The 27331-nt window shown below is 55.1% G+C and overlaps 1 protein-coding gene across 5 annotated transcripts in view; it reads right to left on the bottom strand.

Moving 5' to 3' along the window:
* The window catches only part of MYO7A (myosin VIIA), an 88690-nt gene that overhangs the window by 40034 nt on the left and 21325 nt on the right, over positions 1–27331 (bottom strand). For all 5 annotated transcript variants that reach the window (XR_008492268.1, XR_008492269.1, XM_054437814.2 and 2 more), the window contains exons 5-18: positions 21008–21192; positions 20317–20438; positions 20094–20236; positions 19728–19841; positions 18674–18827; positions 17581–17657; positions 16824–16943; positions 15992–16134; positions 14774–14984; positions 14120–14255; positions 10968–11074; positions 3124–3261; positions 1088–1246; positions 509–601 (exon numbers count right to left, since the gene is read on the bottom strand). Coding sequence is in view for 3 of the 5 variants with exons in the window: in XM_054437814.2 (XP_054293789.1) it covers positions 509–601; positions 1088–1246; positions 3124–3261; positions 10968–11074; positions 14120–14255; positions 14774–14984; positions 15992–16134; positions 16824–16943; positions 17581–17657; positions 18674–18827; positions 19728–19841; positions 20094–20236; positions 20317–20438; positions 21008–21192 (1902 nt within the window). In the remaining 2 variants the exon portion in view is untranslated. The remainder of the gene's footprint in view (positions 1–508; positions 602–1087; positions 1247–3123; positions 3262–10967; positions 11075–14119; positions 14256–14773; positions 14985–15991; positions 16135–16823; positions 16944–17580; positions 17658–18673; positions 18828–19727; positions 19842–20093; positions 20237–20316; positions 20439–21007; positions 21193–27331) is intronic.

Raw genomic sequence — 27331 nt, 5'->3', positions numbered from 1 at the left:
CTTCCTGCTTCCCTCCCCAGCTGCTCAGGCAGCAATGGGAGCTGAGCTCCCTACAGAGTGACGGACAGGTGACATGCTGCGGACCCCAGCACGGGATGGGCCCGGCCAGGCAGGAAACCACAGGAAGGAACCTAAAGATACACTCAAGAGACCCCACACAGGCACAACCTAATTTACAGATGGGAAAATGAGGCTCAGAAAGGGACCCCAAGGCAGGCAGCACCCCTGCCTCCCTGCTGTGGGCCTGACAGCCAGCCTGCCCCTGGCATGTGCTTTGTAAACTGTGATCAGTGCTCTGACCCCGCTCCCAGGTGGTAGATGATCTCAAACACCAAATTACCCTTCCCCACCAGAGAGGCCAGATCCCACCTGCTCCTCCAGCCACATCACAGCCCGGCAGAAAGGATCTCAAAGCCCCAGCACTGCCTCCCTCTCCTGAGCACCCCAGTCCACATCATGGGAATTTACAGCCCCCCCAGGGCAGCCCAGGGAAGGCATCTGTGCTCACCTTCAGAAAGATCTTGGTGTTGCCTATCTGCCAGTCATCGTGGGTGCCCAGCACAGCCTCAGCCATGCGCTGGCACGTCCCGCGGAGGTCGCCCTGGAGTGAGGACGGGGGACACAAGGGAATGGGCAGCCTCTCCAGTGGGAAGGCCTCCGGAGTGTCCCCAAGGCTGAGAGGCAGGGCTCTTCCTGAGCTCGGCCCCTGACTCGAAGTGTGACCTCAGCTGGGTCCTGCCTTCTCTGAGCCCCAGTTTTCTCCTTAGCTCAGCTGGATGGTATGATTGCAAAACCCTTTCTCACAACTGACATCCAGGGCCCGCGTGGCAGCCCTGGTCTTGTTCCTTACACCACCATGTGTGAAGTCCTCACCAGCTGAACATGGCAACTGAAGCCCACTGAACCCCAATTTTCAATGGGGTTGAAATTTTCAGATTCCAATACCTGAACCCCAATTTTCCATGCTGCACCTGAGAGGTTGAGCAGATATCAAGCCTCACCCATGGTCCTGATAAGAAAATTGGGACCCTTGCCCAGCCAAAGCTGGGACCCTCCCCTCCTGCCCTCTGCGCACTCAGCCCCGAACCTGCTTGTAGGCCGGCTTCACACCCGGCAGCAGCACACGGTACCGCTCCACGAACTCCACAAAGCTGTAGCGGATAGGGTAGCCAGCTCGGCGGATTCGGATGGTCTCCATCATCCCTGAGTACCGCAGCTGGCGCACGCACAGGTGCCGGTCGAACAGCTGCCGGGCACACAGCCAAGGGCATCAGGGCCAAGGCTCCTGCTGGGAGGCAGCCCTGCTGTGCACTTGACCAACCCAGACAGAGGCTCAGAAAGGCCAAGTCCACGTGGCACGGGAGGAGCAAAGCTGGGACAGGCACCTGGATCTGCAGCTCAAATCCACAAAAGAGCATAAAGAGAGGCCTGTCGTGGTGGAGCTGTGTGCTTTGGGAGCAGAGAAGATATTAATTCCCCTTGGGACACCCAAGGGGGGAGCTTCATGGAGGAGGCGTCTTTATCCCCCTAACCCTGACAGGACGGGGAGTATTCCAAGGCTGGAGGGGGTGAGCCTGTGCAAAGGTGTGGAAGCCTGAAAGCACAGGACTTTGTTGGGAACCTTGAGGGAACTAGAGAGGCTGGTCCAGGCCAAGTTATGGCTGTGCAGGTGAGGGGTGCTCTGCACAGCCCCAGGGAGGACCTTTCACATTGCAGCTATTGTAGATCCGCGGTTATTCAGACAACTTTCTAGCTGCCTTAAGGAAGAGGCACATTTTTCAAAGGGCCCTGGGGTTCGGTTGGTGGAGGGGCTGGAGAGAAAGAGTAGAAGGTAGGTGCTGGGCTGTGAGGCTGTGGGGCTCTGTGAGGGCCTCATCCATGGATGCTGGAAGCCAGGGAAGGTTTAGAGCAGGGAGAGACTGGGCCAGGTCTGCATTTGAGAACAATGTCACTGGGGGCCAGGGCAGGCAGGACAGGAGGCAAGGGAGGCAGGAGACCCTTGAGGAGGCTGTTGCCAAGGCCCAGTCCACAGATGCTGAGGACTGGGCTGAGGGAAGTGTCCCACTTCAGAGCCAGGGGAGACTGTGCCCGAGTGCCCTGGTCTCAGTCCCCTGCACCCCCTGCATTAGAGGGAGAGCTCACTGGAACCCTCTGCAGCCCTCAGGCCCCTGCAGACCTGAGTCCTAAAGGGGACAGGCCTCATCCACTCTGGGGAATGTTTTCCAGGCAGGAGGCAGCGGGAAGGGACGGTCTTGCAGCCTGTCAGCTTCCGGAGACTGTTTCCTCTCTCTCCGGGTCACTTTCCCCGGCCTTCCTTCCCTCCCTAGATCCCAAGGCCCCAGCTTCCCCCTGTGCCTCCCTGCAGGCCTCTGGGTAAACAACCCTCCCAGAGCCAGTGCTGGGAAAGGAGAGGGCTCGCAGCGAGGTGGCCCCAGCCTGAGCCCCTTAACCTTCCTGAGTCCCCAGTCCTGCATCTCTAACCTGGGACCAGCACAGTCCCTTTCTCACGGTCTGTTTGAGAAGGTTGAAGGAGGCTGTGGACTGACCATCCAGCCTATGCTGGGCACACAGAAAGGACACAACAAATGTTATTCAGAAAAGTCAAGAATGAGGATATCCCAACCAGCTGAAGAGACGGGGGAGGCTTCCAGGAGGAGGTGGTGGTTGAGCTGGGACAAAGGAGAAGGGGACTTTCAAAGAAGCAGCCCCAGCAAGAACCACAGCTGTCAATCACTGGGCACTTGCTGAGTGTGGGCATCTGCAAGCATTACTGCATGGAATAGCCTCAGGAGGAAGGTACGGTCAGTCCCATTTCCATCTATGAGGAAACTGAGGCATAAGAGAAGAAACTGCCTTGTCTGCAGTCGCTCACTTGTACGTGGTAGAGCCAGGATCTGAACCTGCTGCAAGCCCCGCCCCCCCCCCGCCCCAGTCTAGGCTCTTTCCAAGGCACCTGCTGCCTCCAGTAAATAGGGGGCCTTGTTTTGTAAGCTCCCTGGGTGCCCCCCATTCCCCAAAGGGACAAAGTCTCACATCCTTCACTCCCACCCTACCTTATTCTTGACCTAGCTCCTCCACGTCAACCTAGCTGCCAACTGCCAACCCCAGGCCAGGGCCACTCACCATGGGCTTCTTGAACTCATTGGGCTTGATGCATCGCACGAAGAAGGGCTGGCAGGCACCCAGCGTGCGCATCAGCAGCTCCAGTGACCGCTTGAACTGGCTGCTGAGTGTGGGCGAGCGCTTCCTGGTCTCGGCGCCCTGGGGGGACGGACGGCAGAGATGGGAGGGGCTGTGCCTGCCCCTATCCAGTGTCCCATGAGCCGCCCAGTAGGAAGCGGGAGGGGAGGTCAGCGGGGTCAGGGTTTGAGGGACAGGGCCATATTCGAAGTTTTCCTGCAAATTGCCTCTCCCCACCTTCTGAGCTGGAGCCTGGACCCCAGATACCTCCTCCAGGAAGCCTCCCAGGACTTCCAAAGGTACCACCTCTGGGCCAGGGGGAAGTGAACCCTACAGGAAGATCTCCGCACTGGGAGTCTCAAGCCTGCCCCTGCCCCTGCCCCTGGTGCGCCGGATGACTCTGAGCAAGGTGCAGCCCCTGAGTCTCATCCCCCCTTCCCCGTATAAAGGAGTAATCGGACTTGGTCACCTCAGGACACTGAGGTCATCTCTAGAGACAGGGGTTAGATAAACCTAGATTCAAGCCCTGGCCCACCACTTCCTAGCTGTGTGCCCTTGGGCAGGTCACTAAATGTTGCAGAGCCTCAGTTTCCTAAGTGGAGGTGATGCCATCTATCCATCTGACCAGGCTGTGACAAGGGTCAGAGGTCAGGGCATATTTCAGTAAACAGCAACCTGGAAAGGTGGTGCTGCCTTCTGGGAACCTGTGGGCAAGCGCGAGGAGGAGGGGCGGGAGCTGCCGGTGGTGACCTCTCCCCTCCCAGGCTTAGCCGGCAGCAGCAGGCTGGGGGCAGGGCAGGCCTGGCTAATCCTCCTAAGAAGGCACACAAGCAGCCTCCTCCTCACCCCCGCACTGTGGCACCGATGAGGCCAGGGGTTCTGTGCTCCACCAGCCACACCTGGGTGATCCTGGCAGCCAGTGAGCCCCCCTGCGCTTCCCTGCCCTACTGGGGTCCCCTCTGAGAATACTGTGAAATGAGGTGGGGGAAGGCCTGAGCCTCAAACAAACAGGAAGCCAAATGGCAGGACTGATGGGAACTGGACACAGAGCTTAGGTTTTGTTCCAAAGCATCTTGATTAGTGTTTTCCTGGCAATTTTCATTTGGCTGAGAATTTCTTATTTTACTTGACTTCATTTGATTAATATTGCAAGATTTTATATTTTTAGAGTCACCATTTCATCTGATATCCTGTAGCATCAAAAACCAGGGGTGCAGATGTAGATATGTGAGGTATTTGGGGGGACAAAGGTGTTATGCTCATATTCAATTTAGGTACTATGCCACCAGACTGTGATGAGGCCTTCCGAGAAAGAGCCAGTGCCTGCGATTCTGAAATCTGCAATGCTTTCCAATTGCGTTGTATTTGGAATATATTCTAGGACTTTGCCCAGAGAAGCTGGGGAGTATTTGCAATGAGGTAGGGTGGTGGTCAGACCTGTGGCCCCCGGGGTTGTCCTCAACTTGATCCAGCAGCAGCACTGGGTGACCCCAGTCACTGGAGGGGAGCTGTCCAAGTTGGGCTGTAGCCAGCCTGCATTAGGGCCCCTGACATGAGTACACGCATACGCATGCACACACACACACAACCACAGCATGCACACACACACACAACACACACACAACCACAGCATGCACACACACACAACACACACACACACACAACCACAGCATGCACACACACACACAACACACACACAACCACAGCATGCACACACACACAACACACACACAACCACAGCATGCACACACACACAACACACACACAACCACAGCATGCACACACACACAACACACACACAACCACAGCATGCACACACACACAACACACACACACCACAGCATGCACACACACACACACAACCACAGCATGCACACACACAACACACACACCACAGCATGCACACACACACAACACACACACACAACACACACACACCACAGCATGCACACACACACAACACACACACAACCACAGCATGCACACACACACAACACACACACACCACAGCATGCACACACACACAACACACACACAACCACAGCATGCACACACACACAACACACACACAACCACAGCATGCACACACACACAACACACACACAACCACAGCATGCACACACACACAACACACACACAACCACAGCATGCACACACACACACACAACCACAGCATGCACACACACAACACACACACAACCACAGCATGCACATACACACAACACACACACACCACAGCATGCACATACACACACACAACCACAGCATGCACACACACAACACACACACAACCACAGCATGCACACACACACAACACACACACCACAGCATGCACACACACACAACACACACACACCACAGCATGCACACACACACAACACACACACACAACACACACACACCACAGCATGCACACACACACAACACACACACACAACACACACACCACAGCATGCACACACACACAACACACACACACAACACACACACACCACAGCATGCACACACACACAACACACACACACAACACACACACACCACAGCATGCACACACACACAACACACACACACCACAGCATGCACATACACACAACACACACACACAACACACACACACAACACACACACACCACAGCATGCACACACACACAACACACACACACAACACACACACACAACACACACACACCACAGCATGCACACACACACAACACACACACACCACAGCATGCACACACACACATCACTAGGAGCACACGCATACCACTGCGTGCACACACACGCGCACGCACGCCCTTCTTTGGTCTTGGTCATCACAATAAAACGACTGCTTTCTGCCCGTCCTCCCTGCTGGGCTGGGAGCCCCATGAGGACCGGACGGGTCTGCCTCTTTATTGCTGCGTGGCCAGGGCCTACCTGACATAAGTAACAGTCAACACTTTGATCTACTGAAGTGCTGTTGAACTGGTTCCTAGTGACATCCATGGGTTCACAGAAACTTCCCACCTTCCCGTTGCTCCAGTCAAACATCTAGCAACTGTCCTCAGTGCCTCTTCTGTCACATCTAATACATCTGCAAATCCTACAGGCTCTACTTTCAAAATATCTCCAGAACCTGACCCCTCACCACTTCCTCCACCGTCAGCCTGGTCCCAGCCACCAGCATTGCTCTCAAATTCCTGCGGCAACCCCTCAACTAGTCTCTTTGCTTCCATCCCCCACACTCCAGGCCACCCTCCCCTGGGAATGGGGAGCTAGTGAAGAGGAAAGAGTGGGACAGCCGAGAGCCACACCTGTCTCACCAGCGAGGCCACCCTACAGCACAGGGCCTTCAGACAGGGACTTTTCCGGGTGCTGGAGCTTCGAGTGCCTGGGACCCTTCCACTCTCAACACAGCAGCCCAAGTGAGGCTGCTAAAACAAAACCACATCCTCTCCCCACCCAGAACCCTCCACCGCCTCCTTGATTCACTCGCATGAAGGCCCAGGTCCTTGTAGGGACCCAAAGTGCCCCAAAGGAGCTAGTCCCAGGGGCCTCTGGTCTTTATAACACCTGTTCCCTCCCCTCCAGCCCCTCCAGCCCCCTTGCCCTGCCTGGGGTGCACCTGGGATGCAGGCATAGGCTTGCAAAGCACCTCGGGGCATCTGTGCTTGCTGTCCCCTCTCCCTGCAAAGCCCTTCCTCCGGAATGTGGCTGGGCACATTCTTCCTCACCTCCTGCTCAGCTTCTCAGGCAGGCCTTTCCTGACCTTCCCCCCACCCCGCCACTGAAAATCACGGAGCATTCCTCCCTCCTTAATCTTTCCCCATACTGCATCTCACCATCTGATACATTGTAGCTTTTACTTATTTATTGGCTTTCTATCTATTTACTACTATTTTTGAAGCAAGGTCTCACTCTGTCTCCCAGGCTGGAGCACAGTGGCACGATCTTGGCTCATTGCAGCCTTGACCTCCCAGACTCGGCCTCCTGCCTCAGCCTCCTGAGTAGCTGGGACTACAGGTGTGTGCCACTGTGCCTAGCTAATTTTTGTATTTTTTGTAGAGATGGGATTTTGCCATTTCGCCTAGGCTGGTCTCGAACTCCTGAGCTCAAGCAATCTGCCCACCTTGGCCTCCCAAAGTTTTGGAATTACAGGTGTGAGCCACTGCACCTGGCCTTGGCTTTCTAACTATCCACTCTTCTGCTGGAACTTAAGTTCCATAAGGACAGAGACTTTTTCTGTTTTGTTCACTGCTACGTCTCCAAGACCCATGACAATGCCTGGCATATAGTAGATACTCAATAAAGGTTTGTAGGTAGCCATCTGGGTTTCTGATTTGGTTTTATTTCATTGTGGGGAAAGGCTGTCCTTCCTGGTATTTGCTGTTTTCTGGGATAATCTGCAGATGGGGATGGGGTAAAGGTGGAAGAGAAAAGTTCAAAGGCCAATGTCAAATGCTCCCCAGAAAGGATCTGAGAGGAAGACCCCAGAGCGTGACATGAAAGGGGCTGGGAAGTCTCAGGCAGGAGGCCACCTGCATAGAGTGGATAGATGTCTCTTGGGCTCGGGGACCCAGGACATATGACTGGGCTTAGGCATTACTCAGGGAGTGCTCAATATCCTAGAAGAGCTGCCTTTATCACAGCTGGGCTGGGCCCTTCACCAGCAAGGGCTGCGGTGGGGCTGCCCACGGCTGCCCCAGGGAGGCAGATGTAGGAGTCAAAGGCTGAAAACTCAGGGCTCAGGGGCCTGCCCATGATGGGAGTTCAGATCACTGCAAGAGGTGGCATGGGCTTCCATCCTGATGGGAGCATTGCCACACTAGTACACTGTCATTGAATAAACTGTGACTTAATGTCTGACAATTAACCAAGCTGATTTTCATCTTCCTTTTAAAAAGCCATCGTGTTTCAGCAGTTACGAAGTATGTTTTCTTTCCTAAGATGTGACGTTTATGGAGCCAGCACAGTACATTTTTAAAAATTAAAATTATTTTTTAAAAAGCAGGGACTTGGAAAACTTCACTTTAGCCCTTGCTTGTATGTGGCCTTAGACAAGTCCCTGAGGCAGGCCTGCGCTTGAATCCCTGTTGTGTCCCAAGGTGTGTGACCTCAGCAAGCACCTTGACCTCTCTGGGCCCCAGTTTCTTTCTTTTTTAAAATTTTAGAGACAGGGTCTCACTCTGTCACCCACGCTGGAGTGCAGTGGCACAGTCACAACTCACTGCGGCCTCCAACTCCTGGGCTCAAGGAATTGTCTTTTCTCAGCCCCCTTCCAAGTAGCTGCGACTACAAGTGCTCACCCCCATGTTCAGCTAATTTTAAATTTTTTTGTAGACACAGGGTCTCACTATGTTGCCCAGGCTGGTCTTGAACTCCTGGCCTTAAGCAATCCTCCTGCCTTGGCCTCCCAAAGTGCTGGGATCATAGATGTGAGCCACCACACCCAGCCTGGGCCCCAGTTCTTCACCTGTAAAGTGGGAGTAATAGTACTTACTCGCCAGGTTGCAGTGGGGAGTGAATGAGGTGATAAATATAAGTGCTTAGCTCACAGCCTGGCTCAGAAGAGGTGCCCAGTAGATGTAACTGGTATCAGATTGGTCACTGTTGTATCCTAATTCTCTGTTCCTAAAACTTCTTCCGGAGTGGGCCATTTCTAGAGACTCTGGGCTCCTGCACTTTGACCTCTCCATGATTTCTCAGTAAGTGGGTTCTAATCCCAGGAGTAGGAAACTCAAGCAGGAAATATCATGGAGCATTCCCAGATGCCTCAAGGAGTTTTGAAAAGACAGAGGAGAGAGAAGAACAGGTAGGAGGGGAAGATGGGGTTTAACCAGAGTATGCCCAAGACCAGGAGGAATGGATGGGCTCACCGAGTGGGGCCGGCAGGGCTATAGGAGAAGAGGAAAGAGTGGGAGAGGCCAGAGCTACGCCTGTCTCAGCAATGCAGCCACCTTACAGCACAGGGCCTTCGGGTGGGGACTCTCCTGGGTGCCAGCGCTTCGAGTGCCTAGGACTCCCCTCTCTCAGGTCGGCCCTGCGTGCACCCCAGCAGTCGGCCAGCCTACAGTGTTGGTCTGTCAGGGTGAGCGGGGGCGGGAGGTTGTTCCAGGGCTGATCCGTGGGCAGAGGGGAGAGGCCACCATCCAGACAAGCTCCTTGCTCCTGACATGCCCTGTCTACTGCCAGGGGTGTGTGGATTGTTTCAGAACTCTGCCAGGCAGGCAGGCAGGAAGGAAAAGGGACTCAGTGCCAGGCCAAAGTGGAAGGAAGTCAGTATTTGGCAGAGAGGAAACGGAGGGCTGAGGAGAGAAAAGGAGGCAAAGGGGTTGGCAGCACTATGCTGTTGCTAAGGGGTACCCAGCACCTTTGGGGTCTAGAGCACCGTGGGAGCCACGGCCTGAACCAGAGTTCAGGACACACCAGGGTTGCTGTTTCAGACCTAAGGAGGTCCGGGGAATGGTGTCTCCTAGTCCAGCTCCCCGTCAGAATGCTGTTACCTGGAATGAGTCATAACCCCTCTCTCAGCCTCAGTCTCTCATCTGCAAAATGCAGAAAATGCCACCTGTCCCTCCTGCCTTGCAAGGTTATCTGAGGATCTGGTCAAGGCATGGCCGTAGGCGCCCACCAGGGCCTGGTGGAAGGACTGGGGATTGATGCCTCCAAGGGGCCTTAGGAGACCTGCGTTCGAGTCCCCGCTCTGTCCTTGGTTCCCAGAGGACCCTGGGCAAGCCTTGCACCTCTCCTAGAACTCAGTTTCCTCCTTGAAGAAAGAAATGCCTGCAGCACACACAACTCAAAAACCAAACACAAAAATCACTCCACAAACCACTCCACACAAAAACACACTCCAAAAAAAGGAGAAAAAGCCCAGCCCTTTTCCCGAGCCTCAGCACTGTGGGAGCTCGGGACCAAGCCCCACCCAGGCCGCTGAGGCCTCTCCCACCATCCTCAGCCCCGGGCTGGGGTCTTTTACCTTTGCAGCAGCTGCTAAGTGGCGCAGAGTACCCGATGAATAACCACAGAGAAACTACAACAGGAACCATGGTGCAGGGTGAGATGGGGAGAGGAGAGGCAAGGAGAACGTGGTGGGTCACAAAACCACTCAAAATCCACCATGGAGAGAGGGGGACCCTCAGGGAGAGGTCTGGGGTCCTGGAAGCTCTGTGATGCCTTGGCGATCCTGAGGGCAGGGGACAGCCAGGCACCTGGACAGGCATGGAGGGGGCAGGGGCTGTCTTCCACATGAGACCTTCATGCACCCTCCAGGAAGCCATGGGACAGGAGGAAAATATGAAATAAAAAGGCATGCAACCCTGCAGGAGAAAATCCACTAGACCCTCACCCTAGGGCCTAAGGAAAGGCAGAGGGGCTATTCTCCCACTGTCTGATGGGGTCTGGGGCTGGTGCAGACATGCCCTCTGGGCCAGCTTCTCTGAGTATCCACACCCACCCCACATCCTTCAGGCTGGATGTGCTCTTTCTGCCCATGTTCCCTTTAGCAGCTAGATTCCAGGGGGTGGACCCCCACAGTAAACCGATCCCTGGCCGGTTCTGCTCTGTGACCTCTCAGGTGACCCTTCTCTGGGCCTTGCACCCCAGGCATATCCCCAGTTAGTACAACAAGAGGACCAGATGGGAGCACCTTTGAGGCCCCTCCAGGCCCTTCCTGGAGCCACAGCAAAGCTCCATACCCTTTATGTGGCCAGGGGGCTCAGCTGAAGCTGTTGGACAAGGGCAGGACTTAGACCCAGGCCTGGCCCGTGGGAGCCCTTCCTGAACAACGGAAACTGCGCCCAGCTTACCATGGCGACGTCGGCCTGGAAGATCTGCTTGATGAACTTGTTCCTGGAGGAGTGGACCAGCTGGATACTGTCCCCATGCAGGGTGTCTCGGTTCTTCTCCAGGAAGCCTGCAAGCAGCAAACAGCAGTCACCTCTCACCAGCTCTGGCAGGCCCTCCCCAAACCCACAACATCTGAGCCAGGAGGACCCTCAAAATCCACCTAGTTCCACCACATCCACTTCATGGTGGGGGACCCTGAGGCCTGGAGGGGACAGAGACTTGCCCAAGATCATAGAGAAAGTGAGGGGCCATTTCCCCAATGACACAGCTCCCCTCTTCCAGGCCTGTTCAAGAAGGGCGGGGGGTCTCAGTCTCCAGGAGAAAGCAGGCCTCCCTCCTGACCAACCACCCCAAAGCTACCATGAGTCTTTTGAACTAAGATATCAAAAGGCCTTGTTAAGTAAGTGTGTCACCTGGGAGAGAATGCATGTTGATCTGGTACAAGCTAATATTAAAGGAATTCATTAAGACCACCTTGTGGTTGGACAGTGTGTTATGTTTTATGAAGACCCCTCACAGCTCCTTCTATGTGGGACAGGTAGGGATTACCTCCTCCGCCCCCAAAGGGAGAAAACTGATGTTCAGAGAAGCTAAGTGAGTTGTCTAACGTCACACAGTAAGCCATGAGCAGAGTTAAGACTTGAACCCAGGACGCTGGTGCAAAGGAGATTCTCTGCACCCAGGACCCAGGATCCCCAGGAGCCTAGGGAGATTCCCCTGCACCACACAGACCCCAGAGGAGGCTGCCACTTGCAGGCACCGAGGAGTTGGAAACTGGTCAATGGGGAGGGAGTTGCTAGAGTGGGGCAAGAGACGGGGTGTCCAGGGACTGCAGATGCCTGAGGGGGAGTGCCACTGCACAGAGCAGGACATAGGCTGCCCATGAATGGTGGATAGCACAGAGACCCAGTGCTAGGCTGCCCACCTGGCACCTGGGGAGGGGCGAGTTGCAGGGGGCACACAGGAATGGAGGGTGGGCTTTGCAGTTGGGATGTAATTGGGTTCTCATTAAAGCTCTGACAGACTCACTATGTGATCCTAGGAAGACCCCCATTCTGGGACTCCAGTTTCCCTAACTGTTGGATGGGAAGGATAGTGCCCACAAGCTTGCTTCTCTTCAGAACAGCTAATACCACCCACTTCATAAATACACATCATAAATAAGACGCTGTATTGAAAAGGTTCTTTGTGAACTAGAAAATGCTGGTAGGATTCTTTCTAGTCATTTAGTCTTGTTTAACAACCTTAGGCAAGGCATTTCCCTTTCTGGGCTTCAGTTTCCAATTCTATTAAGGTAGATGACCCTTATGTTCCCTCCAGACCTAGCGTTCTATAGTTTTATAACTCAGCATAGAGATTATTCAATTTTCACTTCTGTATCCTCAGCAACATCATGAAGCCTGGTACATAATAGATGCTAAGAGCATATTGGTTGAACTGAACTGAGAACTACAATCCTCTATTACTCCAAATGAAAGACCAATTTGTTTGTGCGACAGTCCTTCAAACTTAATGTCTGCTTCCTTCTTCCAACAATAAGGTTGGATCTCACAGCCCAATATTATAAGGGAGTCTGAGCCGCCATCAGAGTCTACCACAGCAGGCTGGCTCACTGACACCCTGCCGACTTCTGGACCAGTTCAGCAAGGGAGTGAGAGACGGATGGGTTATAGCATGTTTGAATATCTTTGGCCTTTTTTTTTTTTTATTTTTTGTGGTACACAGTAGGTATAGATATTTATGGGTTAATTGGCCTTTGACTATGGGTGGGACCCCTTGAGGCTGTATGGCAGGGCTCAGGGTAGACACAGCCCATAACTAACGCCAATTTGAGGCTGGCCCTTTATACCAGGGTGGGTGGGGAGGGATTGGCAAGGGCAGTCTGCAGTCTTTTGACAAACCCTTAAGAATTCCAAGCGAGATAAGCCTGTGTTCTGACCACTCTTCTTAACTTCCAGCTTTAGCATGAACCCAGTTGCATGTCCCCAGGGGAAAAGAAGATGCATGGTCTTCAAAGCTCATGCTTGGTCTTGTTGCTGAGAGTCTTAGGGGGTAACTGGGCTGGTTCGAGGCCTGACTTTGAGCCTAATGGGCTATGTTGTATCAGGTAAGGACAGTCAAGCCCCCCACCTTGTTCTGAACCTCAGTTTCCCTAAATGTACAAACAAGCATTGAGCCCATCCAAAAGAATTGAAAGCAGGGACTCGAACAGATATTTGTACACTAGTGTTCAGAGCAGCACTATTCACAAAAGTCAAAAGGTAGAAACAACCCCAAAATGTCCATTAGCAGATAAATGGATAAATAAAATGTTTATCCACACAATGAAATACTATTCAGCCATAAAAATGAGGGCAATTGATACATGCTACAAACGTGGATGAAAATTAAAGACATTATGCTGAATGAAACAAGCCAGACACAAAAGGACAAATACAGTCACGTCTTCACCGCATAATGACATTTCAGCCAACTGCAGATACAATAGTGGTGCCTAAGATGGTAATGACGTATTTTTACAGTACCTTTTCTACGTTTAAATGCACAAATACTTACCATTCTGTCACAACTGCCTACAGTATTCAGTACAAGAACATGCTGTATAGGTCTGTAGCCTGAGGGCAATAGGCCATACCAGATAACCTAGCTGTGTAGTAGGCTGGACCATCTAGGTGTGTAACTACACTCTACGATGATTGATAATGACCAAATTGCCTAACGACACATTCTCAGAAATGACATTAAACGATGTATGGCCGTAGCATGATTCCACTTATATGAGGTACCTAGAATAGTCAAACTCACAGACAGAAAGTAGAACACAGGTTACAGGGCACCGGGGGTAGGGGAAGGAGTTACCGCCCCATGCATGCAGAGCCTTGTTTGGGGCAGCGAGAAAGCCCTGGAAATAGATAGCAGTACTGGGTGCACAGCACTGTGAAGTACTTAGTGCCACTGAATCCAACACTTGGCCATTTTAGTCAAGTTTATATATATATATAATCACAATTTTTAAAAATCTTTAAAATTCCGGATATCTTATTCCTGGGCTGGAGCAGGGGAAGGCAGGGCCACGGGCAGGGAGTGACAGACAGCCGGCAGCCCTCCGTACCTTGGGTCTCATAGTAGACGACGCCTGCAAAATGGTTGATGCCAAACTGGGTCTCATGGTTGTTCTTGGGGGGGATGTAGTTGGCGTTGAGCTTGTGCTGGGAGTTCAGCTTGTGTAACATGGTGGTGTCTGTGCCCTGGGGAGTGGAGGGGCAGCTGTGAGCCCACCCTCTCCTCCATGGGCCCCACTACCCTCCCTGCCCATGTCTTTGCTCCCTGTCTCTTCTTCAGGAGCTTCACCTTTTATTTCTACCTCACATAGGCGCTCTCTGGAACCCCATTTCCCCATCTGTTAAGTGGATGAATTGGAACTACACAACTTTGAAAGTGCCTTCCAGTTTAGACAATCAATTTCCCAAGATTAAAATCATGGGTGCAATCCCCTCTCCCTCTCTCCAACTCTGAGATATATGCTGTGTCCTGAGCACCCATTCCATGCCAACTGCATGGTGGATCTTCATGGCCTGGCCCAGAACCCCGTGGACTGTAGGTGATTCCCAAATGGCAGATGCCTGTACTTGAATTGGCCCCCGAGCCAACTTGAGAGGTGGGTATCATTAGTCCCATTTTGCAGATGAGGAAAGCTGGGGCTCAGAGCAGGGAAGGAAGCTGTGTGCACCCAAGACCCTGCGAGGCGGCAGCAGGACCGGCCCACCTTGGGGAACTTGCTCTCCTCATCGATGAGGGAGATGATGTTCATGGGCTTGTTGGCGATCATGTCCAGGGCGTCCTGGTTGTCGGTGAACTCGATGTGCAGCCAGTCAATACTCTCCAGGTCATACTCCTCCTGCTCCAGCTTGAACACGTGCCGCACAAAGAACTGCTGCAGGTGCTCATTGGCGAAGTTGATACAGAGCTGCTCGAAGCTGCAGGGGCACAGGGATGGGGTAAGGGTGTTGTTCAGGCCCCACCCTGCTGTTCAAGGCCTGGCTCTGCCTCCACCTGCAGCGTGGCCTTGAGCAAGCTGTCCCCATCATGGACTCCAAACTCAGAGGCGAGGGGAATCGTCAAGTCCACCTCCCTCCAGGTGCAGAGGAGGACACGGAGGCCCAGCAAGGGCAAAGGACTTGCCTAGGGTCACTCTGTGAGCCAGAAGGAGAGCTAAGGCTTTTCAGGACCCTTTTCCTTGCATGATCAAGCCCTGGGGAGGGCTGGGGATTGGCAGGTGGGCACTCAAACCCCAGGCAGATGCCTGGGAGAGAAAGAGCCCAGACGCTGGCTGTTGGGCCATACAGGCACATCAAAAGGGGCCTTGGGAGATGGGAAGGGGGTTGACAGGACTTGGGAAACAGAGCCCTGGCTGCAGACATGGCCGAGCCATGGACACAGCCCAGTATGTTGAGTGTGGGTGTTTTGGTGCTGGAGGAGGGCTTTGAGACATCCAAACAGCAAGGGAACTGAAATGACTTGCCAGGTCCTGACTTTCCAGCAGGAAGAGGGGCTCCAGGACCCACCTGTATGTGACGCCACCCATCAGCCCCTCACACGGCCCCTAAAAGGCACAGAATCCCAAGGGTGGCTGAGACCCCAACACAAGCATGGCACAGGCCTGGCCTCCCTGCTTTGATGCGCCTTGCAGCATGGATCTGGGCAGATCAGCAGTGGCCAGTGGGGCCTGGAGACCAGAGGTTTCCTCCCCAAGTGTTCAGGATGCGTACAGCCTCCTGACAACCCCAGCCAGGCTCAGCTGACCTTGGGGAGGTGAGGGACACAAGCGGTTGGGAAGGAAGGGGAGAGGGTCCACCGTGATGATGGAACAGCCTGGCAGAGTGTGCCAGGAGCCAACTAAATGTGCTTCGCAAGGGAGAGATGTGATATTTCTTATGTCCATATTGGGGAAGGAAATTCCCACGAGCAGAGCCCCATGCGGTACCTGTTCACAGCAAAGTTCTCGAACCCGAAGATGTCCAGGAGGCCGATGGACCTGCGAGAGTTCTTCACATCCTGGGAGGGAGGCTTGTAAATCGCTGCATTGATCTTGTCCACAATCCACACGAACAGCCGCCCGTAGATCCCCTGAAAGGCAGCGATCAGCCACTGGCACCAGCCGCACCCTCCCCTGGGGGACAGGCCAGGCTCCTGGACACTTCGTGGCCTCGCTCCAGCCCTTGTGTGGAACAAAGTGCTGTGTGAAACCCCCAACCCTTTACTTGAGCTGTTCCCTCTGCCTGGAGCCCCCTTTTCCTGCTTGAACAGTTCCTACACATTTTTTAAGGTTCTGTTGAGATAACAGCTCCTCTCAGAGAAACCTTCCCTGACCCTGCAGCAGGGGAGGAAGCCCTCCTTGGGGCTCTCATCTCTCTGTCCAACCCTGTTTATCTCTGAGGTCCCTGAACCCAGCCCAGGGCCTGGTGCGGTGGGTGAAGCCTCAATGAATGGCAAACGTGTGGCTGTAGAAACAGGACCTGACCTAGACCTCCTCTTCTGTGTCTTCTGCAAAGAGACCAAAGAGAGTATCCCTGGGCTGGGAACAACATGGCTGATCAAAGCAGGCCAAAAGCCAAGGGCCTGGGGCAGCCAGAGCTGGGAAGGCCCCGGAGGAGCATGGGAACCTGGGACTCGTGGAAGGCTGACTGCAGCCCCGGGGCAGGCAGGGGTGGCGACCCAGACGTCCACCCACCTCCCAGGACTCCTTGGCACCTGCCCATCAAGAGCCCAACTTCTCGAGGGGTAGGGCGAGCAAGCGGCCCCTTCCCTCCGCCCACCTTTACGAAGGCATCGCGTACGTCCAGTGCCTGTTCCCTGCTCAGTGGGGTGGACACCGTCTCCCCGCGGGTGATGAGGGTGCGGCTGGTCAGGCAACTCATCAGGTCTGGGGGGTTCACCTGGTGCAGGCAACACCCCAGGTGCTCACCTGCCAGCCTGCCCTTCCCTCCACCCACACCCGGACCCTCCACTTTCCAGCACTGGCCTGGCCCAGACCACTGCCTCCACTAAGCACACCTGCCCCAGGGCCCACGGCCAAATCCTCCCCAGCCATGGAAACCTGCCCCAGCGCTGCCTGGAAGGAACTTCTCTCTCCTTGACAGCCCCGCTTAACTCCCTCCAGCATGTCACCTGTCCCTTTGAGGACCAGCCCTGACTCTGGCTTTATTCATCCCGGTTTTCCAAACCTAATAAATGTTTGCTAAAAGACAGACAGACTCAATGCATTTGACCCAGGGACACTAGTGCCCTTTGCCCAGATGTGGATACTGAGGCCCAGAGGGCAGGGATGACTCACCTGGATCACATAGCCCAGGGCATCACAGGGCCCCCACCTGCCCCGCCATCCCCAGGGTAGCTCCTTCAGGACCTGTGCCTAGCACAGGACCTACACACGGTTGCTTCTCCATATTGAACAGAACTCTCCAAACCAGAGGGTCCCAGCAACGTGGTTCCTACATCCCAGCCCCCAGTGAGCTTGAACTCAACCCTTCAGAGGGACAGAAGTCATGGAGGGGAGAGAGGCTGGGCACTGACCTCAAGCAGGGATGCAGCTGTGGCCAGCGATGGGGAGAAGAGGACCTCACAGGCATCCAGGTTTTCAAATGTGCGGGCTGTTGGCAGCAAGGGGCACAGCATCAGGGGAGGGAGGGTGGGCAACAGGGGCAAGGGGACAGTCCTAAGAGGACTAGGCTGCCACTCCTGCTGCCAGGGTCCTGCCCTGTCCAGGGAGGGCATCAGCATTGTGACTAAATGCTTCCCCGGGTCAAAGTGTATTTGATTAATGTTCTCACCATGAGTCTGCAGGCTGCATGAGGGTAGGGATCATGTATGCCCCGCACATGGCACCATGCCTGGCATTCGAGGAATAAACACTGGCCGTTGCAGCTCTCTCCCCACTCCCAGGGCTCTTGGCAGCAGCCCTGGCTCCTGTTAGACAAGCTTTAGATCCCCTCCCCAACATGTGCTCTGTTCTCAGGACCTCTGCACAAGCTCTTCCTTCTGTCAGCTTACCCTTCCCTGTGTCTCTTAGTCTTTCAAGATGCCTAGACTGTGATCTCCTTAGTGCTGGGATCATTCATTCCTTGGGCACATTTCCTGGGGCTCCTAGTCTGCCTGGGGACCACGCTGGGAATCAGGGGCAAGAGCAGAGTGGGACCTGCCACCTGCCTCAGGGGACCACCTCCCAGCCTGGCACATAGTGGGTGTCCAAGAATGTTAGATGAGTGAACACGTTCCCTTTCCTAGCCTTCTGCCTTTCCAAAGATGGCTATCCAGTCACTCACACCTTAGAGTGAATTAGTTCAAAGATTAACCCTCTCTCTAAGACATCTGACTTTAAAGAAGAAACCAAATTTGAAGTGAGTCTTAAAGGGTCCATAGACAACTCCCAATATACTTTAACTGTACCTCTCCGTGGTGGACTGTCAGCACAGCGACACCACACCCACCGCTGATTTCAAGCTAGCAGACCTGTTCAAATCTACCCACAGGCGAGTTCTTCCCAGCTTCCATCCCAAAGAGGGCACGTGCTAGGACAGAAACTGAGCCACCAATACCACGTGGGCAGCAATGCACTGCACTGCCCTTGGTGCAGGGGTGGGGCAGGGCGAGTGCGGCGCAGCCTCACCCTCATACTGCAGGTTGCCCAGGTGCAGGATGGCGGCCAGGAGCTTCGAGATCTCCCAGTTCTCGGTGTCAGTGAACATGAGCACCTTCATGGCGGAGCGGATGTTGGCGTACTCCTGGCTGTCCACCCGGCCCTCACAGGTTATGCAGTTACCCTGGTGGGAAGGGTGGGAGAGTGGGGTGCAGGAGGATGTCAGTGTACCCCCAGAGGGGCAGTGCCTGGCTGCCTGCCCAAAAGGCCCTTTCTGCCTGACAGGCCAGGCCAGCCCGGGGCCCCAGGCGCTGACCTCACCTGGTGAGCACCACAACTCCTCCAGAAAGTCTGGAGGGTCTAGAAAGCCTGGGCTTCCCAGGAACTCATTCTCCACATCTGGGGGTGCTGGTGCCCCTTCTTCCCATGAAGAAGAGCAGGCAGGTCACTGATGCCAGGCCAGCCCGTTGCCCACCTGGCAGTCAGAGCACTTAGGCCCTACTAGGCTCCTGCAGCCCCCCAGGGATACCCACTATCAGGGACTTGACCCCCTAGGCAGGTACTGCCTGGTGTAGACAGAGGAGATGTAACTGCATACAAGCAGGGCATCAACAGGGGGAACACCCCATTCTCTGTGTGTCTACAAGATGTGTGTGTGTGTGTGCACACGTGTGTGCCAGCCAGCTACAGGAAGTGTCCAGGGACACCTGTCACACCTACAACACACACATGCACACACACATAAGCGCTTCAGGTGTCATAGCCCACTGAAGTGCATATGGCCTTCCATGTGGCCTGGCCCACCCCAGCCCAGCCCAGGCAACTAGACATGAGCTCTCCCCATGGCTAAAGGAGTGGTGCTCCCCAAGCCAGCCTGCCGTGTGCATGCCCCAAGGTCCCCCACCCTTTGCTTGGTGGCAGCAGTGGCCAGAGGCCCACTTCTCCTTGGTGTCCAGACAAGCCAGCAAGAAGCTGGCACCTGAGGCCTGTGACCAGTGAGACCTCAAGGCTGAGTCTGCAGCAGCCAGCTCCCTGCAATCCTAGGGTGGGTGCCCCCCTACCCAGGGGCCCACCTGGGCCTCACCATGGCCAAGTAGTTGTAGTCAGAGGCCTGGCCCAAGCCCAGCTTTTTCTTCTGATCCTCACTCATGCCCTCCAGCATGCAGTAGAACACGTGGTAGTTCCTCTCATCTGGGGCCTGAAAATGTGGGCACAGTGTTGGGGGCCGGGGAGGAGGGCCGGAAGAGGCCTTCAGGAACTAGCCTGGGATGATGGTTTACTATTTTAACAAATGGCTTGTGGAGAAGCCCATCGGTGGGTTTCACGGTGGGATTTCCAGCACAGAGGCAAGCAGACAGCAATACGGACAGGTGGGGGAGCATCAGGGCCACGCACACCCCTGAGGCTAGGGGCCTGGGTCTATTCCTGCATCCCTGGGGCTCAGGCCCACCTGGCGACAGACACGTGACTTCTCCAGCAGGTACTGCTCAATCTTGGCGCCCTCGATGGCACCCCGCTTGTTGAAGTGGATGTCAATGTACTTTCCGAAACGGCTTGAGTTGTCGTTGCGGATGGTCTTGGCATTCCCGAATGCTGCGGAGTGAGTAGGGTGTCACTGGCAAAGCCCGCTCCTGCCCCACTGCCTGGTCCCACCCTCGGAACCCTGGTCCTACCTTCCAGAATGGGGGTGGCCTCCAAGACCTGTTGCTCAATCCATGAGTGCTGCCCACTGATGGCTGCCAGGAACTGCAGGATCAGCTTTGTGCTCTCTGTCTTCCCCGCCCCAGATTCCCCACTGCAGAGGGAGGGAGTGGCAGGACCTGTCACAACCTACAGGGACTCCCCACCCAACTGGAACTCAGCTCAGGCTGCACCATCCACCAGCTCCCCCATCTGTAATATCGGCTGACAATACAGACCCTCCAGGGCTGGGGCAGGGCTCAAGGGCCCAGTGCTCCACCGCACTCTCCTTCACCTTCATTCAGACACAAATATCCCTGCATCCATACTTGCCATAGAGCACAACACACATTAGATGCTCAGTCAATGCTTTGTCTTTTACCCGCTGCCCAAAAGAAAATAGGAGCCTGAGATGTCAACTGACCATAACTTAACAGGAGCCAGCAGTAAACAAGGCTGGCCTCAAAAGCTGATGTGAGCTTTGGTAGCATAGAGATATAAGACCCGAGAAAGGGGAGGTGATTTTCTACATTGTTACACAGCACAGAGTACATAGGTCTGGTTCTTGAGGAGCTTGATGGCATTTCTGACAGCGTGGGCAATCCCTAGAGTTATCAGCAGGAGTGCACAGTTGGAGCTCTAGGTCCTAAGCCTGGAGCTCCACACAGGTGCTGGGCCACCCACCTGATGATGCAGCACTGGTCGCGGCTGTTGCGTTTCATGTTGAAGTAGCAGTTGTCAGCGATGGCAAAGATGTGGGGGGGCATCTCCCCAATCTTCTTGTTGGTATACTGGCGGATGTGCTCTGGTGAGTAGATGGAGAGCAGCTGGTAGGGGTTCACAGCCACCAGGATGGAGCCCGTATACGTCTGCAGGCAGCAAGAGATGGGGAGCTCGCTGATTCCGCGTGGGAGACTCTGACTCTAGAAAGCTCTTGGGCTCTGCCCTGCTCTGGCGCCCTGGAGGGAAGAGTCCTGGCTTTGGAGTCATGTGGGTGGACCTGGAGCCAGAATCAGGCCTCCTTAGGAGCTGGGGCAGGGCCTTCCGTCCAGCACTGGGTCTGGCTCGGAGTTAGTGCTCAGTGACATTTGGTGAAGAGGGAGGTGGAGTCTCTAAGCCTAGATTTCCTTCTCTTCATCTGTAAAATGAGTGTAACTGTTTGTGAAGATTAACGGAGGTGATATCTTTCAAAATTCATGGCACACAGTAGGTACTCTGCAAATGCTGGCTCCCACCATCGCCTCCAGGCCCTGTATCCCAAACTTTTAGAGTGAAATTAATCAACGGGACCATGTCCGGGGGAGACCAGGTTGGTAAGGAAGAGGGGTGTGAGAAATTAGCCATAAAGAGCTGAAGGACCTGGGGTAAGTGGCTTGGGGGCTGGGTGGGCCCCACTCTCTGTAGCACTGTCCCAGGACAGAGGGAGACGCTGTGCTCTGGGGGACAGAGCATATCCAGCCATCCTGGGGAGCATAGGTGCAGGGGCCAGGTGCACCTCAGATAGCCTTAAGGGGCTCCTCTGTTAGTGCAAAGATCAGCTGTCTGTAGGCAAGGCTTCCTGTTGTGGGCTTGGGGTCCTGCCACAGGGGACAACAGCCTGGCCCTCCTGCCACCAGAGCAGGGTGAGGCACTCAGAGTTACTTCTCCCTCCTCCCACCCCACGTCTCAAACTTGAAAAGGTCAGGCAGGCCTAGACCATAATTGGCAGTGGATGTATTGACATCCGGGGCCTGGAGAGGCTGAAGAAAGATGTCCAGGGTAGGTGACAGCCCGCCCTCCCCCTCCCATTCAGGGCTCAGTGCATCACAGCAGAGCCGCAGCTATGCCCAGCAGCCTCAGCCTACTGTGGCCATGCAGGGAGAGTGTGGCTGCAGGCACCGCATGCCGGGGGAAATGCCCACCCTGGGGCCAGGTGGGGCCAAGACCCAGGCTCCAGTCCTGGCCTTGGCTGGCCTGGACCAGGAGGGCTGGCCAGAAACTGCCCTTCTCTGGGCCCAGGAAGACCTTCCTTTCCCACCTAAGCCTCTTCCTCCAATCAACCCACGGAGAGAAGCACTTGAGCCTCACCGTGCTGACCTACTAACCGTGCCACAACAGCCAAGCAGGAAGAGCTGGGGTGGGGTGGGGGCGGGAGGCTGGAGGGGAGCAGCCAGGCCAAGCAGGCAGGCAGCCAAATAAGATGGCAGCTGGAGCTGGCTCTCTGTGCCACACTCACCCGCCCTCCGCAGTTGGTCTGAGGTTGCAAAGTGCAGAGCAGAAGAAAAGGAAGCTGGTCAGTGGGGAACATGGGCTACAAGAGCATTTTCCACGAATGGCACCCACATGGCCCAGGGCTGTTGAATTCTCAGATCAGGACCTGTGGACCCCCAGCCCACCAGGTCCTGCCCTCAGACCCCTCAGCCACCATCCCCTACAGTTCAGCCCTGCCCAGCCATGGGAACCGGCTAGATTCTGGTGGAAACCTGCATTAGACTAGGAACCAGCCCCAAAGAACGTCCCTTTGGCAAACCTCAGTTTGCTCATTTGTAAAAGGGGAGGTTAACACCCACCTCCCTTGGCTGTTGTAAAGACTAAAGGGCAAAGACATAACCTTTGCCAGTCGCCTGGTACATAAACGCCACCTTCCTTTCTCTCTTTTGAGGCAGAGTCTCGCTCTGTCGCCCAGGCTGGGTGCAGTGGCTCAATCTCAGCTCACTGCAACCTCCATCTCCTGGGTTCAAGAGATTCTCCTGCCTCGGCCTCTCGAGTAGCTGGGATTCCAGGCATGTGCCACCATGCCCGGCTAAACTTTCTTCTTGATTTCTTCTTAATAATGTGATGCTCAGCCGTCTGGCCCATGATGCCCACACAGCACAGGCTGATGCCATGCAGCCATTCAACAACCCTTTACTGAGACACACTGGGAGGCTGGGGTGTGAGGGCCCTGATGGAGGCACCTAGATTTTATGAGATAGGGGTGTAGGGGAGGGAGAGCCAGGGGGCCCACCCACTGGTAGCAAGCACAGAGGCATGAAAGGGCATGACATTTGGGAGGTCTGCTGGTGAAAGGTCACCCCGGCAGCTGTGGAGGATGAATGGTGGTCACCCAGGCTGCAGGCAGAGGCCGTTTCAGACCTAATGGACCAGCTTCCAGGAGGCGGTCAGAGCCCGATGGAGGGAGGCCCTGGGAGCAGGCTCCGTGGCTACGTGCAAGGTACGGGCAGTCCAGAGAGGGATGGGGGATGCTGAGACGCTGTGAGAAGCTGGCCCAGGGCTGGGGCCAGGCTTTCTCCCACCCATGGCACCCACGGCCTTCTCCACTCTGCCCACAGCCCAGAGGGTCCTCCTGCACATGAACCCTTCAGCCCTGAGCCTCCTGATGTACCTACTTAATGCCATCAGCACATCCAGACCAGAGCTCCCCCTTCCCTCCAACCCTGCTCTCTCCAGCCTTCCCAGCTCAACCAACAGCACCATCACATCCCTTACCCAGGGCAGGAAACTGGGGAGCCCCTGGACACCCTTTCCTCATACCACTCCCACTCTCCATCTGCATGCCGCCTCCCTGGCCAGGCCACCCTCATTTCTCAGCAGCCCACTGCAGGTGTCTCCCCACTGGTTTCCCGGCTTCCATACTCAACCCCTCAACAATCTATCCTCCACTCGGAGCCATGCGGGCTTTTAAAAAATCTAACCACATCATCCCTGCTGAAAACCCTCCAGCGATTTCCCACAGCCTCTGGACAAAGTCCAAATCCTCTCCCTGCCCACAAGGCCCCAAGCCCTGGCCCCTGCCACCCTTGTCAACCTCAACGCACAACCAAGAGGCTCCATTCATATGAAACTTTCAGTTAAAAGCACCACACTACATCCCCTGCCATCTCAGACCAGGGACACACTTCCCCTACCCCTTCATCCAGATAATTCCTTCTCATCCTTCAGTTCCAAGTGGAGATGACACCTCCTCCAGGAAGCCAGGCACCTTCCTGTACAATCATCACACCCACAGGTCTCCTTCAGCATGCCCAGCTGACTCCTCTACAGTCCCTGTTCAAGGCCTCTGTCCCCCAGGGCCTGGCACCATGCACGGCACATAGGAGATGCTCAGCAACGTTTGCTGGGTGGCCGAAAGAGCAACTAGATCAATGGGCGGGGAAGTACTGAGTGAACAGCATCCACTGCCAGCCACAGCAACCTGCAGGGAAGGTAGCGAGGGGACAGGCCTGTCAGCAGCATTGAGGCAGCCCCAGCCATGCTGACGGGAAGGGCAGTCGGGATGTGGCCAGTGGAAAACCACAGAACAGTGTGGCAGGGATGCTACCATCTGTGCAGAAAAAAAATGAATAATTTTTTATGTATGTATGTATGTAACTACCTAACTATTTATCTATCTACAAAACAAATAAGAGAAACGAGGCCTCTTTCCTCGGTGAGGAGGATTCTCTCCAGCAAGAGGGTAAGAACAAGCCCTGTTGGGCTCAGGACTTTGCAGCTCCCACCCCATCACCCCTTTTACTCCTCAGAAGGCCTCTGGAGGTGTGGTCATATCCCCCCTTTGCAGATGAGAGAAGCGAGCCTCCAAGAAGTGGGGAGACTTGCCAAGGTCACACAGCAGATGTGTGGGGAGTGGGGTGAATGAGAAACCCTGGCACCAGAGCCCCAGCTCTGGCCTCTCCACCTGGGCTTCCCCAAACCCCAGGAACGCACTGACGGGACAAACAGAGCCAGCAGCTGGGGTCTCCAGAAGAGGAGGCTGGCCACCACTGGCAATGAGGCCCCGGCCCTTTCCGGGCTTCTGTGCCCATCAGTCCTCCAGGGTCTTAGCACTGCTCCCTGAGCCCTCTGGCCTCTCTCTCTGACTCTAAGGATTCAGGTTGGCAGAGAATTAATGCCCAGCACAGACCTCTTGTTCAAATCTCTAGTAGTAAAATCTGCCCTGTGGAGCCACAGGTTGGGTGGGGAAAGAGAAGGACTATTCCCAAACCAGGGATACAGCACATGCTGTCCGTAGGGGTCCCCAGGCGGAGCTGAGGGGGCCTCTCTGAGGCCACAGAGATGTAGCAGGAATCAATTTCACCTCCTCCAGGAAGCACCCAGGCCTGTCAGCTCTAGGGACTTCGTTAGCATTTAGCAGGCCACGGAGACCAAGAACACATCCCGGGACTCACAAGTCTTCCCAGAGCCACAAAGGTGCCCACTCCATGCAGTCTACCTGTTGTGCCTAGGAAAGGCTGAGACCAGTCAGGAATAGGGATGTCCCCAAGGGCACACACCAAGACTGGACACCAGCCTCCCGCCTCCCAGATCAGGGCTCCAGCCTCTGCTCAGCGTTAGGGAGCCCTGGGTCCCCACCAGCCCTTCCACCCAATGCAGGGACAGTCCTTGATCTCTGGGACCATGCAGTGAGGGGTTGCTAAGTGTTCTCTGAGGGCCTTTCCTCATTCTGGAGTGGCTGGGGCTGATGTGTGGCCCTGGGATGCTCTCTCGGGCTCCTGGGGACAGGGAAGCTGGAGGCAGGCAAGCCCAGGACAGACAGTCGAGAAGAGAGCATCCACCGGCCCAAGGCTATGAGCTGGCCACGGTAATCGGAGGAAATCCTGAGTGCACATGCTGTGCCCAGGGTAACCCAATCCATGAAGGGACAGGGGGTTGCCATGGTTAGGGACAGGTTTGGTTTCCAGGTAGGATGATGGCCCGGTTGCTTCTTCAAAGCCCTGCTCTAATCCTACCTCATCCACCAAGTCACGGAATCATGAACTCAGCGAGTAAAGGAAACCTCTTTGAATACTGCAGTTCTTGAGCATGGATCTCCGGTCCAAGAGATGCTAAGAATCTAAGGTCAGCGGACTATTGGAGCTGAGGCCCTTCCAGGTGTCACAGCGTGGTTTCCTGGCCAGGGATCCTGGACAAGAAGGCAGCTTAGACACCTACCTGGGCCCTCACCCCGTCCCTCCACAGGGGATGGCCCTGCCTCCTCCCTCTCACCCAGAAAATAAGTCAGAAAGGTTATGGTGAGAACTTCAAATGAGGCAAATGGTTCAGATTTGGGGCCTTTCTGGAGAACCCATAAATCCCTGAAGTTATTTTCTTTGAAACCCTCCTGGAGGATGTAATGTCCAAGCTATCCTCTGCTGGCCACCCAGGGATCAGTTCACCACCCTCCTAATTTTACAAACGAGATTCACTGTGCCCACGGTGTCTGAAGTTTTTTCCTCCCTCTCCCTTATGAATCCTGTTTTTGCCTTTGTTCCTTGATGCAGCTGACCTACCGACTCCCTCGCGTGAGGACCGGCTTGCCTGCACTGCGGCTGACCCACATGCTTCATGCCCCTGAGCTATGCTGAGACCCTGGTCTGCAGGGGGCCCGGTGGGACAACTTCCATTTTACCCAGCTCCTCCCCTGAGATGGGGCCCTCTGCCTCCTCCTGATGGGAGAGGGGGCCTTGGGTTCCAGCCTCAGCATAGGGACAATGACAAAGCATTGGCCCAGGAAGTACCCTGCAGGCGGGTGGACAGCCTCCCTGCTCACCTAAGGGTGGGACTGCCCAGGCCTGGGTGAGTGGCCACAGAGAACTCCAGGACCCACCAGTAGCCACTTGCCCTCCAGGGAGAGGAACAGAGGGGGCTGCCAAGAAGTGGGGTGTAGACACCAGCGGGTCCCTGTGAGATACAGCGGGTGGGTGCCCTGGGCTCGAGTTCTAGCTCCTCCCTGCTGGCTGGGTGATGCTGATGACATCTGGAAGAGCCCCCCATGCCCTGCCCCTCTGAGTGCAGGTGAGGCCTGACTGAGGGACAGAGTGAGAGGGGCTTCGTCAGTGCTAGAGGGCTCCCTGCAAAAGTCACTTCCTGTGCCCAAACAATGGACGGCAAGGAGCCACACACAGCCTCTCCTCTGGATCCTGAAGCTACAGAGGGACCTAGAGTCAGACAGTGGCTGAGGACCTCTCTGACAGCTGAAGGGCCGTAATTCCAGGGCTCCTGAGAGGGACTGCACCCCTGGCCCTGAGAGCTTCTTGCCGTGATTCTTCA

This window comes from Pongo pygmaeus, chromosome 9 (assembly GCF_028885625.2).
Source record: "Pongo pygmaeus isolate AG05252 chromosome 9, NHGRI_mPonPyg2-v2.0_pri, whole genome shotgun sequence".
NCBI lineage: Eukaryota > Metazoa > Chordata > Mammalia > Primates > Hominidae > Pongo > Pongo pygmaeus.
The sequence above is the reverse complement of the archived record's forward strand: the minus strand, read 5'-3'. Positions and strand labels throughout refer to the sequence as shown.